The following is a 15,572-nucleotide window of genomic DNA, read 5'->3' on the forward strand; positions in this document are numbered from 1 at the left end:
TAACCCTCGTATTTCTAAAACCATAAAATTAAGTAACCTCCTGATTTTTTTCATCGTACAGAGATTCTCCAAGGACATTTCTTCAAAAAATAAGCGGCATATAATATGACAACCACTATTTTCGATTTAAAAACTGAAATTTTTGAAAAACAACACCCAATTTTTTTCTTAAAGATAAGGTAATTAATATCGATCCGATATTGCAATACGAATTTCCTTTATCCATTTGATAAAACTGGATGCTTAATGCGGTTTTCATTATTTTTCATTCGGGTGGTGATAGCTGATCAAATATGAACGACCCTGGTACTTTTACGGTTACCAAAACAACGGTTAGAAGAAGAACGTCGATAAATAGATACGCGGGGTTCAAAACTTTCATATGCGCCCTTTTTATTTTTTTAGTCGTACTGATTCTGATATCTTCGTTACTGTTTGCTTTCAAATTCTATAAAAAAATTAGTGACAACGAGCAGGTGAGTTTATTAATTTAGATTAAGCAACCCTGGATCGTTCGGGGTCGTAATTGCACTTTTTTTAACGTCCTTTTACTCTATTTTCCTAAAAATTCCAAATATACGTTTTCCTATGTTTTTTCTGTATTTTTGAAATCAATTATTAAAATTAAAAATCGTACCACCACGTATATAATTAGTCAAAAAAATTAAGCAAATACTTTGTCGAAAACGCGAATATATTAAATAACAAACAGTCTGTTATGTGTCACGTGACCAGTAAGAAGTATTAGTGCAGACGGAAAGAACGTTGAACTTTCTGCGGTGTTGCCAAGATTGATTGATGACAAAAAACTAGACATTGGGCTACAAAACTTTTGAAAGTTTGTTTTTTATGAAAGATTTCTCGACGAAAAATTTTTGTAATGTTTTTGGCACGAAAAGTTTCCAATAATATTATTTTTTTTATCGCTTTAGTAGGCTTTAACTGACTACATCCTATGACTAATTGATTTTTATCGATTTTTTTCTATTTTGTAGTAAAAAAAAATAATGATTTGTAGATTATGACTTCCTGCTGTATTACTAAAAGCTGTAAACAAAAATTCTCTTGATATTCACATTGAGATAAAAACTGACGATTTTTTTTTAAATAAAAATGTAATTATTTCCATTGCAATCATTTAATTTTAAAAAATATATGAAAACGTATAAATTTGGTAGTTTAAAGTTTTGTAGACTTTTGGATGTCCCCATAATAGAAATAAGACACGTCTAAAGCAGCGTTTTCGTTCGCAATTCATTATTTTGTTATTATCCTTGTAAATCAACGCCGCCACTGGAATAATTCAAAATTATACGCCGAAATTTACTCCAGTGGCGGCCTTTCTTCATCAATATATATTTTTGTTCGGAATTCTTGGCATTCGTAATTTTATTTTTGTAAATCAACGCCGCCACTGGAATTCTTCAAATGATTCAAAATTATACGCAGAGATTTACTACAGAGACGGCCTTCCTTTATCAATATATATTTTTGTTCGGAATTCTTGGCATTCGTAATTTTATTTTTGTAAATCAACGCCGCCACTGGAATTCTTCAAATGATTCAAAATTATACGCAGAGATTTACTACAGAGACGGCCTTCCTTTATCAATATATATTTTTGTTCGGAATTCTTGGCATTCGTAATTTTATTTTTGTAAATCAACGCCGCCACTGGAATTCTTCAAATGATTCAAAATTATACGCAGAGATTTACTACAGAGACGGCCTTCCTTCATCAATATATATTTTTGTTCGGAATTCTTGGCATTCGTAATTTTATTTTTGTAAATCAACGCCGCCACTGGAATTCTTCAAATGATTCAAAATTATACGCAGAGATTTACTACAGAGACGGCCTTCCTTTATCAATATATATTTTTTTTTTCGGAATTCTTGGCATTCGTAATTTTATTTTTGTAAATCAACGCCGCCACTGGAATTCTTCAAATGATTCAAAATTATGGCTACAATTCATATTTTTCTACGAAATTACTTATAGCCTTTTATTTTTTTATTTTGTTTTTATAAATTAGTTCAGTGACGGCGTTCGTTTATTAATTGTCATTTTTATTCATTATTCTCGGAAGTTAAAATTTTAATATTTTTGTTGTTAATCAACTCCACCACTGGAATTCTTTGAATGATTAGAAATATACGTGGAGAGTTACTCCAGTGACGGCCTCGATACAACAATTTATATTTTTGTTGGAAATTATAACATTAATTTTTTTTATGAATCAACGACGTTACTGGAATTATTCAAATAATTTAAAATCATCAAGATACTTACTCCAGTGACGGCGTTCGGTTATAAATTGTTATTTTTATTAATTATTCTCGGCACTTAAAATTCTATTATTATCGATGTAAATCAACGCCGCCTCTGGAATGATTCGAACTTATACACAGAGATTTAATCCAGTGACGGCCTTGGTTCATTAATCTATATTTTTGGTCGGAATTCTAGGCATCGTAATTCTATTATCATTTTTGTAAATACCGGAATTCTTCAGATGATTAAAAATTAAATACAAATATTCTCTCCAGTGACGGCCTTGCTTCATTAATCTATATTTTTGGTCGGAATTCTAGGCATTCGTAATTCTATTATCATTTTTGTAAATACCGGAATTCTTCAGATGATTAAAAATTAAATACAAATATTCTCTCCAGTGACGGCGTTTATTTAATAAATTGTATAATTCCATAAAATCGACATAAGCAAATTGCTAATAGAAAAAAGATTTGACACAATTAAAATGCAACGACTCATGAATGCAACGTTAGATTAAGTGCATTGTGGCCCTATTTTGAAAAAAATTAATAAAAATTTAATTTTATTTTCATACGTATTTTATTACATAATGAATTATTAATTTCCCGCCTAAATCGAATTTTTAATGTTACAGGATACATTTCACAATAAAAACATATTTGGAAATACTACGAGGTAAGTTGAAAAAGTTTTCCTAGTTAATGCAGCATACGTTGAAATTTTTTATCATAATAAATGTGCTTGCAGTGACAATCCTGACATTCAAGACATTTCGACAATTCATTCTATGAAAAATTATTCGGACCTACAAACAATCGCAGACTTCGGTAGCTCAGAACTATTCGAAACAGCTACAGAAACTGTAGATGAAGTCGTTTACGGAATTGAATCACAAGAAAATGAAGATATCACAGTATCACCGAAGAATCCTAGTACCATATTCCAAATAATCACTAATAACGACGCAAAATCAGTACCAAGCACTGAAATCATCAATTTTGAAACCACTACTGACATCCCGCCGCCTCCAATTGATCCAAATACCTCGGAGGTTATTTCAATATCGACCGATACACTTAATTCAACGATTTTCACGGCAAATACTGCAGTTCCCCCTGTTGTTAACGTATCACAACCCCCCATATCGAGAGGTTATTTCGGTTTCAACTTCAAACCAGCGGCTAAAATAGTCAACAAACAACTTCCTGCTGCACCAGGACTTACGATTCGAACCGGTAAGTCAAAATAAACCCGAATTTCAGGATTGTAGTTAAAAAACATCCTCACTTCCTTCAAATATACCGGGTTTGTTGTGAAAGTACTAGAACTGGTTTTTTTTTTCATAAAAAACGCGAGTTAACAGGCTTTAGCTCATTTTTTCAATCACATACAATTCCAAAAATAAATCCAGTTCGAAATTTTGGACTTTTTACACGCATTTTGGGTTTTTTTGTGTATTTTTAGTGAATGATCCGCCGGCGTGTTTGGAACCTGTTTGTAAACGATCTGCCTCGTCCATGTTGGCTATGAAGAGCCACGCCAATCAACTGAACTATTGTGAAGACTACTATTCCGCGATATGTCATAACCCACAACTAGATAACCCTGAAAAATTTTTCAAAAATAGCCTAAGAAGCATTCAAAAAAGTATAAACGCGGCTACGATCGATTCCATTAGATATTTTAATAGTTTTTTCAAGCAGTGTATTGATTACGGATATTCTATAAACAGGATCAGCAGGATTAGCGGTTGTAAGTATGAAAAAAAGTGCCTTTTTGTGTCTTTTTTTTTTCAAAATTTCCTACAAATATCAATTTTTTTTCTCAGTGAAAGGTACTGGTGCCAATAGCGATGTGGAAGCTATAATTATTTCGATTTTAACCCAATCGATGCCTTTTTTCGATGTCGGAATAAATATACTCAATAATAAATTCATCTTTGAGGTAAACATCAATATAATTTTTTTTATTATCGTTAAGAAATCAACGCCACCACTGGAATTTTTTAATCCATTTAAAATTATATACTGAGATATAATCCAGAGACGGCATAAGTTTATATTAATAACATTTATATTTTTTAATTATATAAAAAAATCTAACGCCGCCACTGGAATTTTTTAATTGATTTGAAATGAAAATAAAAACCTCAAATCAAGACGATTTAACAAATAGAAAATATAGAAACAGGTCTAAGTAATAAAAAGTAAAGATAATTCAAAATCATGTATAATTTTTTATTAAAATAAATTAACGCCGCCCCTGGAATTCATGAAATCCTACGAATAGGCCACTAAGATTTATTCCAGTAGAGGCTTCAGTTCATTACATTATATTTTCTTTATATTTGTTCGCAGCATTTTCTTATTTTATTATTATAATAAATCAAAGCCGGTCCTGGAATCTTTTGTACGATTCGAAATTGTGACATTCAGATTCACTCCAGTGGCGGCGTTAGTTTATTAAATCATATTTTTATGTGATTTTCTTCACAACTTACTTATAATAATAATCATTTTACAGTGTTTGGGAATGGGACCTGGCTATTTTTGGTCATAAAAAATAAAAATTTTTTTTGGCGCATACGATAAAATTGTGTGAAAAACAAAATTTCAACTTAATTTTGGCGGAGACAAAATTAAAAAACTATGAATTTGTATCCGAACATTGAAATTTTGTTTGTGGAATGTGGAAAGTACATTAAAAAAATGTACAATTAAAAAAACAATTTCCACTTTTTATGCCCAAAAAATAGGATGAATTCAATTTAAATCATTTACCAACGCCGCCACTGGAATTCTCTACACAATTTAAAACCGCGCGAAGTTTTATTCCAGTGGTGGCGTTGGTTTATTATATTTTTTCATTATATGAATAAGTAAATGTTTGAAAGAATAATTACCTGATGAAATCTAAGCCTGGTTGAAAAAATGTTATTTCAGATGACGCTACCGGGTTCCAACTATCTCAAAACGAATATAAAAGGATGGTCTTTGAGAGAACAATTCCAGGAAAATTGTATAGCGGAAATAGCGAATGGGGTATCTCAAAATGTAGAATTAGATATTTTATCGAACAAAATAGACGATTGCATTAACGATCAAATCACAAGATATTTGAATGACTTTATGATGGAATTAGAGCCTATCAGTAAACTTCCAGGTATGAGTTTCCTAGGAGGAGTTCTAACGAAATTACAAAACATGAATCCTTTCCGAGGATCCAAACTTCAATCTTTCAATCCTTTTGGAAGTGGAGGTAAAAATGGAGGCAATTCGGCGTCTACTAACACGGTAAAAACATTTTTTCTTGAATGAACTGTACGTAATAAAATTTGTTTTTACAGGGTGATACTAAGACCGACTTGTCTCTAATACTACGACAAGTGCAGGTAAGAGAGGAATCTTTTTGTTCTCCCTGTATAAATCAAATCGACATTAACCCCGATACATTTCAGGATAGTTGGATAATATATCGTAAAGCTAAGAATCCTTCGATGAAATTAAAATTAATCACCTTGTCAGATTTAACGAAAAGATATAATTTGGGCATAGATTGGACTGACGTTTTTCAAGAATTAACGCAAAGACCTATCGGAGGTGATACTCAAATATATTTTTCTGAACATCTTGATCAAATATTCAAAATTATGATTAACAACAAAAAGTGAGTTTCAAAAACATGATATTCAATAAAAAGGTTACAATGAAAAAGAAATGCTAGACATTTATATATTTAATTTTCTCTTTTTTCTTCTTAAACTATTCTCTTATTAAATCGTTTCGATACTAGGGCTATTTTCATAGATCAGCTTAAAATAACAGGTAAAAATTGACGTTTCGACCATTATCAAAACGTCAATGTCATATTTTGATAGGTCGAAACGTCAATTTCAACAAATCGAGACGTTTCATCATGAAAAATGTATTTTTAAACATTACGTATTTTTCAACATGGCGGCGACATGAGATATAACACAAATTTACAACTTACCATTGAAAATTAATAATTTATTTCAAATTACCCACTATTTCACAGATATATCACTGTTCACAGATGTTTTTAAAGTTATAATACACTTACTATTTATACACTACTACATTAACTGCAAAAATAATTTAACAAATACAAAACACGTCAGCGATCTTCAACGACTATCTGATTTAAGTTGGAGGGAAATGGCGTTACTATCCAGTGTTGCCAGTCAACCCAACTCGGCAATATCATTCGTAAATTTATTGATAAGAATAAAAACAAAACTAAATATATTATAACTAAAACTAAATTAGGGAAAATTTTGTTTTGTATAATTATTTAATTAAAAAGTTTATGGGCTAATGGCTAAATGTATATTTTTATTTTTGAATAATTTAGTATCATATAATTCTTCATATTAAACAGAAACCAATAATTCTGGCAACGCTGTAAGAGGAAATGACGCGTCTGTCTATTGTTAATAAATGAGATTCTACAGTGTTGTCACGTTGAGCAGAATAATTTCATAATTCAAAATACACGCACGCAAAGAATTACAATTTAAAAAAAAATTTGTTTCACATGTAATTCACATTTACCTTTTAATAATACCAAATGGTTATTATATTAATTTTATGCTATTAATGTTACTTTTTTATCTACTTATTTACTTTCGTTGTACAAGAAGTTTATGGTAATAAAGCACATTCTGACAATAGCGCACAGTGGTGGATAGTTGCATACCTTCTTATTGTTTTCACATTTTAAGTTTATTTTATTCAAATAAAGTAATTTATTATTGAAATTTTTATGTGATTAAATGTTTTAGTAACCTCAAAGAAATGTTAGATTTATGGTACAACGTCCAATTTTATAAAAACATAGTAATAGAGAGACAAGTCGGAAATAGAGTACAGTATTGTATGGACCTAGCGGCTCAACTTATACCGGAAGTATCATCTTACGTAATATCCGATTTGAACAAAAATAGGAAACAATTATACGATTTAGTTGATGGCGTATTTGAAGATATTAAACAGCGATTCGAAAAATCACTTCTTTTAGCTAATTTTAGTTCTGATTCTATCAAAATAATGAAAAATCGAATAGATAGTATTAGTATAACCAGACCGATTTTATCTAGTCCATTTTCAGGGTTACAAAACGTTGGATGTAAGTGAAAACAATTATAAAAATTTATAATTTTCGTAATTTAATTTTTTAGTTTTTGATTATTGGTCGATATCAGGAACTTATCAGGAACAATTGATTCAATTGATTAAACATTATAAAAAAATGTTGTTTGATCAAGTTTCTACAAATGTTACGGGGGATATACTGTAAGTTTTTTATAAGGAATAACAAAATTTTTGTATAATAACAAATGAAGAAATAAAAAAATATGTTTTAGGTTGAAATATTTTGTTTATGCTTTCGATACAGTACCAAAAACGTATCCTCCAAACAGAGAAATAGGTACGTATTACCACAATGTTTTAAATATTAGACAATTTGTTCAGCATATTATTATTAGACTCACCCCGCAACTTAAAAAAATTCCTTGATATTCCAATAATAATTTGTTATCCTGCTTTAAACGTCTCGATTTTGTAAAATAATAACCCACAATTCCCATTCAGGTGTCAACATAACCTATAAATATTTTTAACTCGCCACCACTTAAATTATCACTTTTTATAACTATGCACAAATATTTATACTAAAACTATAAAAATAACGATATCTAACTAATCTAAATATATTATTTTCGTAAAATAAAACAATAATTATTTATATCTATTCCGTTTCATACATTTGACGTTTAGCTCACAGCCAACTTTCGGACTTGCAGACAGTCAATTGTTCGCCGCCTTAGATACAAAATACTTTTCGTTATGCGCGGTTGCCAAGCATATCTGTCTATGTTATTTAAATGATCATTTGATCAGTGGAAAATAAAAACTTTATAGATCTTAACGATAATCAATAGTAAAATAACCAATGAAATAAATTTTAATGTTTTTTCTTTTTTGCTACGAATTCATGAGCGTCATTCGGGATAATATATTAGAACGTACGCAGTGTTGCCGGAATTGAGGAATTTCATTCAATATTAAAACCAATTGTAATATTGAAGGTTTTTATCAAATATATAAAACAACATTCATGTAATTTTATCAACACATTTAATATTTTATAATTGAATTCAACATATTATAATATATTGGTAGAATTTTGTTTTTATCGTTCTAAGATATGAAAGTTGAAAAGTTTGGCAACACATAACGTACGTTTGTCAGCGAATAACATAGCAACAGCACTTGATGCGTTTGAATTGAGAGAGAACGATATACGCACGCGTGGTGTACAACATTTTTTAATCATGTGTTATACGAGGTGTAATCAAAAAGTTACGATGTCAATAAAATATTTCAACACAAATAGATGATAATTTATAAATTTTCTCAGTATACCAGCCGGGATTTACTGATGAAATGGCTGACAATTTACCAAATTACGTGAAATTAGCTAAGCAAGGTTTACCATTGGCCCAGCAATTTTCGAAGCATTTCATCAGGAACGATTTTTCCCCAAAACTCGATAAAAAAGATGAATTTATTTACGACGAAATGTTGAAGACATTCGATACGAAATATCTGGTCGACAAATCTAAATATAAAATTGAAAACATCGACTGCATAGTTGAGGTACAAAAATGGGTTATTTCGAATTTTCAAATTGTTCATAATTTATTTCGTAGGACGTGTCTGGAAAAAATTTCAAATATGTATCAGTGGTAGGGGATAATTTGGCTTTTAGATTAGTATCTGATATGTATTTGGAAGATCCTCGTAAGATACCTTTACCTTTTGCAGACTATACTCATAATGAAACTTTCATTACGATGGCTTTACAAGGTTTGTATCATCAAAATCGTAAGAAACGCGGCGGTGGCGGGCAATACTGCTAATATAATAGAAATTCACGAGATTTGATCACTCTAATTGCTGCCAAATAGAGATGGAAACGGTAAATATCATTTGACACACTTGAAATTCCTGCTATATGTTATTTCATATAAATAAATTACTTTTGATAAACAATTTTTTTCTTTTCAGTACTTAAAAGTGATGGTATCAATGCCCGCCATCATCGCCGCGTACTAAATCGCTTTGTATCCGCGTGTTTTGATACGAGGGTTGTGAGCAAATTATCCCATCCATTAAATAAAATAAATTCTTTCAATTAAATTTCATTTTTTAGCATAATATTCTTTTAACCCTTCCAATTATTAGATATATAATTCTTTTCATAAGTATACGAGGTGTGTATGAAAATATAAATAAAGTATGTCGTAAATATAGCACTGAAAGTAATAAAAGATTGATTAAATGTTTTTAAAATTTGAATTTCGTAATTTTTTCATCAATTTTACTCATTTTGATTAATATTCAATTCGAAAAAAAGTATCATTTTTAAGTAATTGAGTGAAATACATATTTTTGAATACTCCTCGTATATAAATAGAAAAAATTTTAATAAAATGATCGTTTTTCATATTACATTTAGAACTTTTTATAAAAAAATACCTAAAATGATAATTAAAAAAAAATGGGCAACATTTCTTACAACCCCCGTAATGTAATATATTTAACGTCAACAAGAGCAAAAGTTTTTCAATTTTTTCCCTAGATTTTTGCAATGCAAATAGTTTAGCTGATTTTATCGGCGATTTTTACAATTTGAATTTACCAGCTCCAATAAAAGTGAAAAATATGGCTCTAAATTCCGAATTATTCGCTGGAACTTACTCCTGTCCTCCAAGAAATAGGAAACAATTCCCGTTCATCCAACACAATTAATTTGTACCAAAACTTATTGGATACCCCTCGTAACTAACTTTATTTCAGCAAATTACACTAAAATTGTTTATATTTTATGTCAAAATAAATTTTAAATAAACATATTTTCTTTCATTAATGTGTTTTAGATGAAATTGAAACAAAAAAATTTCAATTCTAAGTTTTATTTTTCTATATTTGGGGTTTCGTAACCGGAGGAATTTCATCTTCAGTCGAATCGATAATGCAATTCATAAATCTCAAAGTCGTGTCTCCCATTTCACCCGCCTCGTACATATCGGAACTTTTGATATTATAACGAATTTCCGATTCAGTTTTCCTGCTACTTCCTCCACCATATCTTTCGTTATATAACCTAGAAGTACTTCGGCTTCTTTGTTTTTCTTGTACTTTATCATTCAATCTCGAAAAATATCTATAATAATTCATACGCTTGAATTCGTCAGATTTTTTTAAAAACTTTTTAACTTACTTCGACATTAAATACTGGATTATCTTTTTTTCTTTCTCGTTAAACGTTATATTGAATTTAGTCAATCTATTACCGCTTTTTTCAAGCTCCCTGAAAATTTTTTTACATCGAAAATCTTTATCAAAAACGGTGAAATATGAAGAAAATTATAGAATGATAAAACAGATAAAATCATACCGATAACTGACATGACGCCATGTTGCATAGAGATTATTCTTAACGGAAACTCAATTGTTTATACTCACAATTCACTTATTATTATTTTTATTGCATTATACACTCTCAATTACCACAATTACACATTATTTAAACAAAACTTCAAGTAAAAACTTTGTTATCCACATTTATTATTAGTTTTTTGCATTCACTTCCTCATCGTCTAAGTGTCTACTTGGTACTAGTCCAGTGTTGCCAGACTTAAAAATCTATCATATAATTCAAAACAGTGTATTCGATATAAGTTCATAATATTAACGAAATACAGTAGTGAATATAGCGTTTTATAATATATTAAATGCTAATAATTAATTTTTATAAAAACATTATGCCTATAATAAAACTTTGCCTCAAAATTCTGCAAAATATAATAAAAAGAAAATGCTTTAATTCTGGCAACACTGCAGTTGTATTTGACAGTTATCAAGACTGATTATGGATCTAACTGATCGATATACATATTACATAAAAAGCGTGGTAGGATGTAGACGCACAGGATCGGTTCAAGGTGTGAAATAATTATAAAGTTAAATAAAGAGAATACGAAAAATAAGTGGTAAGTAATAAACAAATCAGAATAAGAAATGCGGGATTCGATGAAAATATAAGGCGAAGTTAACATTTAATACTGGAAACAAAATATCTAACCTCAGTTTTTTTTCGTACTTGACAATAATTTTTTTGTATAAAGCCATGTCAGTATTAGCTTCAAAATCGATTTCTATGGGAATTTTGTCGTCTTTACTTTGGAGTAAATCGTGTAAAGTTCGATTTTCGTTTTCTAATCGTTGAAGTTGTTCGTTGATTTTTTCGTACCTTTCCGCAATTCCAGACCAAGAAGATTCTCTCCTTTCTATCAATTCTTTTAAATATTTTATCGTATTCAGTAATTGTTCTAACTGTAAACTGAAAATAAATTTGTGTGTTGTTTTTATTTTTTCATAAATAACTTACTGAAAGATACCCGAAATTGTTTAATGAAACTCAGTGAACATTTTTTTGTTACCAGAGTTTCTAAAATATCATTTTGAAAATGCATAAGAAAATTTATTGAAAATTTGATGAAAGAAACAAGAAAAGAAATAGATCTAGGGCATAAATCGGTGATGAGTTTTTATTTTTTTGAAAATTATATTTCCTAAAAACAACATTTTGTCAAAAATATTAACGCTTACGAATGAATAAATAATTTTTGCACAGAATTTTATTCACCAAATCACTGTAGTACGCCCCTGTCTATACCCAAAGATTATTCACGACAATTAATTTGATATTTTCTTCTTCTTCACATATTAAATAATTTGGTACTTCTAGATTATGTTAATACTGTATTTTCTATTTGTTATTAAAAAGTTTTCGATAGAAAAACATGTAATCACTTAAATTTTTCAAGTAGCATCTAAATTTGGATAACATTAAAATAATTCCTAAACACTTATATAAGATCTTGATTGAGAGGTGTGAAAAACACAAAATTTATCTGAATTATCCAAAAAAAATGTTAAAATAATCACTGTGGTTACAATACCAGCATAATAAATTGTATCGATACAGAAACAGCAGTGAAAAACACAAAAAACAAACAACCTAAATAAGAAAAAAGTCAAATATCACAACACCCGTTGACATTTAAACAATCACTTGCAAATGTGATACTTTCTATTCTATTGTAGGACAATTGATTGTACTGTCGATCGAGATATATCGCGGCAACACACATTACATCTATATATTGTGTGTTTTCTAGAATTATCCATATTGTGGATACTTACGGAGTGATGAAATAAGAATCTTTATACGTTTTTTGGACGCTTTCTAATTGTCTTCTCCATTGTTCGGCGTCGATACAACTACGACATAAAATTCCCTCCCAAGTTTGTATTGATTTTTCTCTTATTTCGATCATTTTTCTACCGGCGGCTTCGTTATATTTCATATTGATGTATGCCTCTTTTAATTTAATGAACACATCTTGATTGTCTTTTACGAATTGTAGTTTTTTTTCTAGTTTCGTCGTTTTTGTTCGTTCATTTATCAAACTGAAAATTTATTTCGAAGTTATTAAGCACCGAATGAATATACAGGGTAGGTACAAAAATTCGGGAACAATAAAGAAAAAAGAATTATAATATAAAGCGATTCTGAATGAATTTGGAATGATTTTTTTTTTCGAAATATACGAGGCATACCATAAATTGACTTTTTCAACTTCATTATCTAAAAGTTTATTCTTAGTTTCGAGATCTGCGATTTTTTTCTTAAGCATTTTTACTTCTTCTACATCGTCTAATATGCTAGTGCTTATCGAAGAAGCACTTTGCATATCCCCACCGTCACATCCAATACCTAAAAAGGATTAAATTTTCCTTCGATTAAGGATCTGTAATCAAAATCATTTTTCGAAATCACCTAAAGCGCTAGACGTTTTCGATAAATTGTTGGTATTCGTTTTTATTGATTGAGTTGGTTCTCCATCACTTTGTATAATGTCGGCTGAATCAGAACTGTATATATATTCGTTTGTATCATCGAATGTCACTGTATGTTGAGATTTAGGTGGATTTTCCATTACTGAAATGTTTACGGCTTTTGCACGAAAAATAAATAGACATTTTCAAAACCTTACACCGTCAGCTGTCAACTGTCAAGCAGTTTAACCGATCACTGAACATAGAATGAAAACATTTGACGTTTGGATAGTGCACTAAACGATACGTCGTTGATTAAAACACACAAATTACATTATAACAATTTCAAACATTTTAGAAATGGTGGATGGATATTTAAGTTATGCAATTTCTCCACGTATTGATAAAAAAAATTTACGGATCATAAAGATTTTAATGGAAACACCAGGGCACACAAAAAAATTATCGATTGGGGGGAAATTTTAAGAGACTACATCGTCGTAATCATCGTACACCAAAAAAACATTCACACGCTAGATAGGGGTGAGGGAGAGAGATAGATAGAATATGATGCTCAAGTAAAATATTATACAGGATGTAGTCGCAAAGACATATTATACAGGTTAGAGTCACAAACACAATCGATTCTAAAAAGACATGCATCATACTACATTGGAGTGGGTGGATAAAATGTATACGAGGTATAATCGCGAATATATTATACGGGGTACAGTCAAGAAGATGTTTGATATCGAAAAGGCATTAACCATGCTTGAAGTGGAGGGATTAAGTATGATGTTACGTAAAATATAATACAGGGTACAGTCGCGAAGACGTTAAATGCTAGAAGACATTAGTCAAGTTATATTGAATAAAATATGATGTTTACGTAACATATGATACATGGTATAGTCACAAAGATATTTGATGCTAAAAATACATTATTTATGCTAGATTTAGGTTACTTATAACATTATACAGGGAAGTCGCGATGATTCTGTGTAAAATTGAAATGCATAGATTCACTTTCACGTTTTGTTTATCTTATCAATAATTTACTTTTTTTATTACTTATTTATTTCGAAAAACGTACATTTCATTTTTCGAGTTTTCCGATGATTTTTTTGTACAATTCATAAGAATTTCGAGTTTTTCTATGAATTTCTTGTACATTTCATATGAATTTCAAGTTTTTTTATGAATTTCTTGTACATTCCATATGAATTTCGAGTTTTTCTATTAATTTTTTCATACATTTCATATGAATTTTGAGTTTTTTCATTAATTTTTTCAAAGATTTCATATGAATTTCGAGTTTTTTTATGAATTTCTTGTACATTTCATATGAATTTCAAGTTTTTTTATGAATTTCTTGTACATTTCATATGAATTTCGAGTTTTTCTATTAATTTTTTCATACATTTCATATGAATTTCGAGTTTTTTCATTAATTTTTTCAAAGATTTCATATGAATTTCGAGTTTTTTTATGAATTTCTTGTACATTTCATATGAATTTCAAGTTTTTTTATGAATTTCTTGTACATTTCATATGAATTTCGAGTTTTTTTATGAATTTCTTGTACATTTCATATGAATTTCAAGTTTTTTTATGAATTTCTTGTACATTTCATATGAATTTCAAGTTTTTTTATGAATTTCTTGTACATTTCATATGAATTTCAAGTTTTTTTATGAATTTCTTGTACATTTCATATGAATTTCGAGTTTTTTTATGAATTTCTTGTACATTTCATATGAATTTCAAGTTTTTTTATGAATTTCTTGTACATTTCATATGAATTTCGAGTTTTTCTATTAATTTTTTCATACATTTCATATGAATTTCAAGTTTTTTTATGAATTTTTTGTACATTTCTTATGAATTTCGAGTTTTTCTATGAATTTTTTGTACATTTCTTATGAATTTCGAGTTTTTCTATGAATTTCTTGTACATTTCATATAAATTTCGAGTTTTTCAATGAATTTTTTGTACATTTCATATGAAATTTGAGATTTTTCGATGGTTTATTTGTACATTTCTTATGAATTTTGTGTTTTTCGATGATTTTTTTGTACATTTCATATGAAATTTGAGATTTTTCGATGGTTTATTTGTACATTTCTTATGAATTTCGTGTTTTTCGATGATTTTTTTGTACATTTCATAAGAATTTCAATTTTTTCTATGAAATTTTTGTACATTTTGTATGAATTTCGAGTCTTTCGATGATTTTTTGTACATTTCATAAGTTTTTGATGATTTTTTTGTACATTTCATATGAATTTCGAGTTTCTCTATGAAATTTTTGTACATTTTATATGAATTTCTAATTTTTCTCTCAATTTTTTTATACATT

General features: G+C 29.1%; 2 protein-coding genes across 2 annotated transcripts in view; one reads left to right on the top strand and one right to left on the bottom strand.

Annotated features, from left to right (window-relative positions):
- The window catches only part of LOC130441515 (UDP-glucosyltransferase 2-like), a 30,585-nt gene extending 21,858 nt beyond the window's left edge, over positions 1-8,727 (bottom strand). Inside the window, exon 1 of the mRNA XM_056775235.1 lies at positions 7,794-8,727. Coding sequence (XP_056631213.1) covers positions 7,794-7,889 — 96 coding nt within the window. The 5' untranslated portion in view covers positions 7,890-8,727. The remainder of the gene's footprint in view (positions 1-7,793) is intronic.
- Positions 258-10,230, top strand: LOC130441506 (uncharacterized). The gene is made up of 14 exons (XM_056775226.1): positions 258-476; positions 2,913-2,953; positions 3,026-3,513; positions 3,743-4,030; positions 4,107-4,222; positions 5,221-5,571; positions 5,625-5,669; positions 5,736-5,944; positions 7,083-7,426; positions 7,479-7,593; positions 7,665-7,729; positions 8,723-8,961; positions 9,015-9,171; positions 9,947-10,230. Exons 1-14 carry the CDS (start codon positions 294-296, stop codon positions 10,114-10,116), a joined length of 2,811 nt encoding a protein of 936 aa, XP_056631204.1. The 5' UTR covers positions 258-293; the 3' UTR covers positions 10,117-10,230.
- The last annotated feature ends 5,342 nt before the right edge of the window (positions 10,231-15,572 follow it).

The sequence above is a fragment of the Diorhabda sublineata genome, chromosome 1 (assembly GCF_026230105.1).
Source record: "Diorhabda sublineata isolate icDioSubl1.1 chromosome 1, icDioSubl1.1, whole genome shotgun sequence".
In the NCBI taxonomy this organism is placed as follows: Eukaryota; Metazoa; Arthropoda; class Insecta; order Coleoptera; family Chrysomelidae; genus Diorhabda; species Diorhabda sublineata.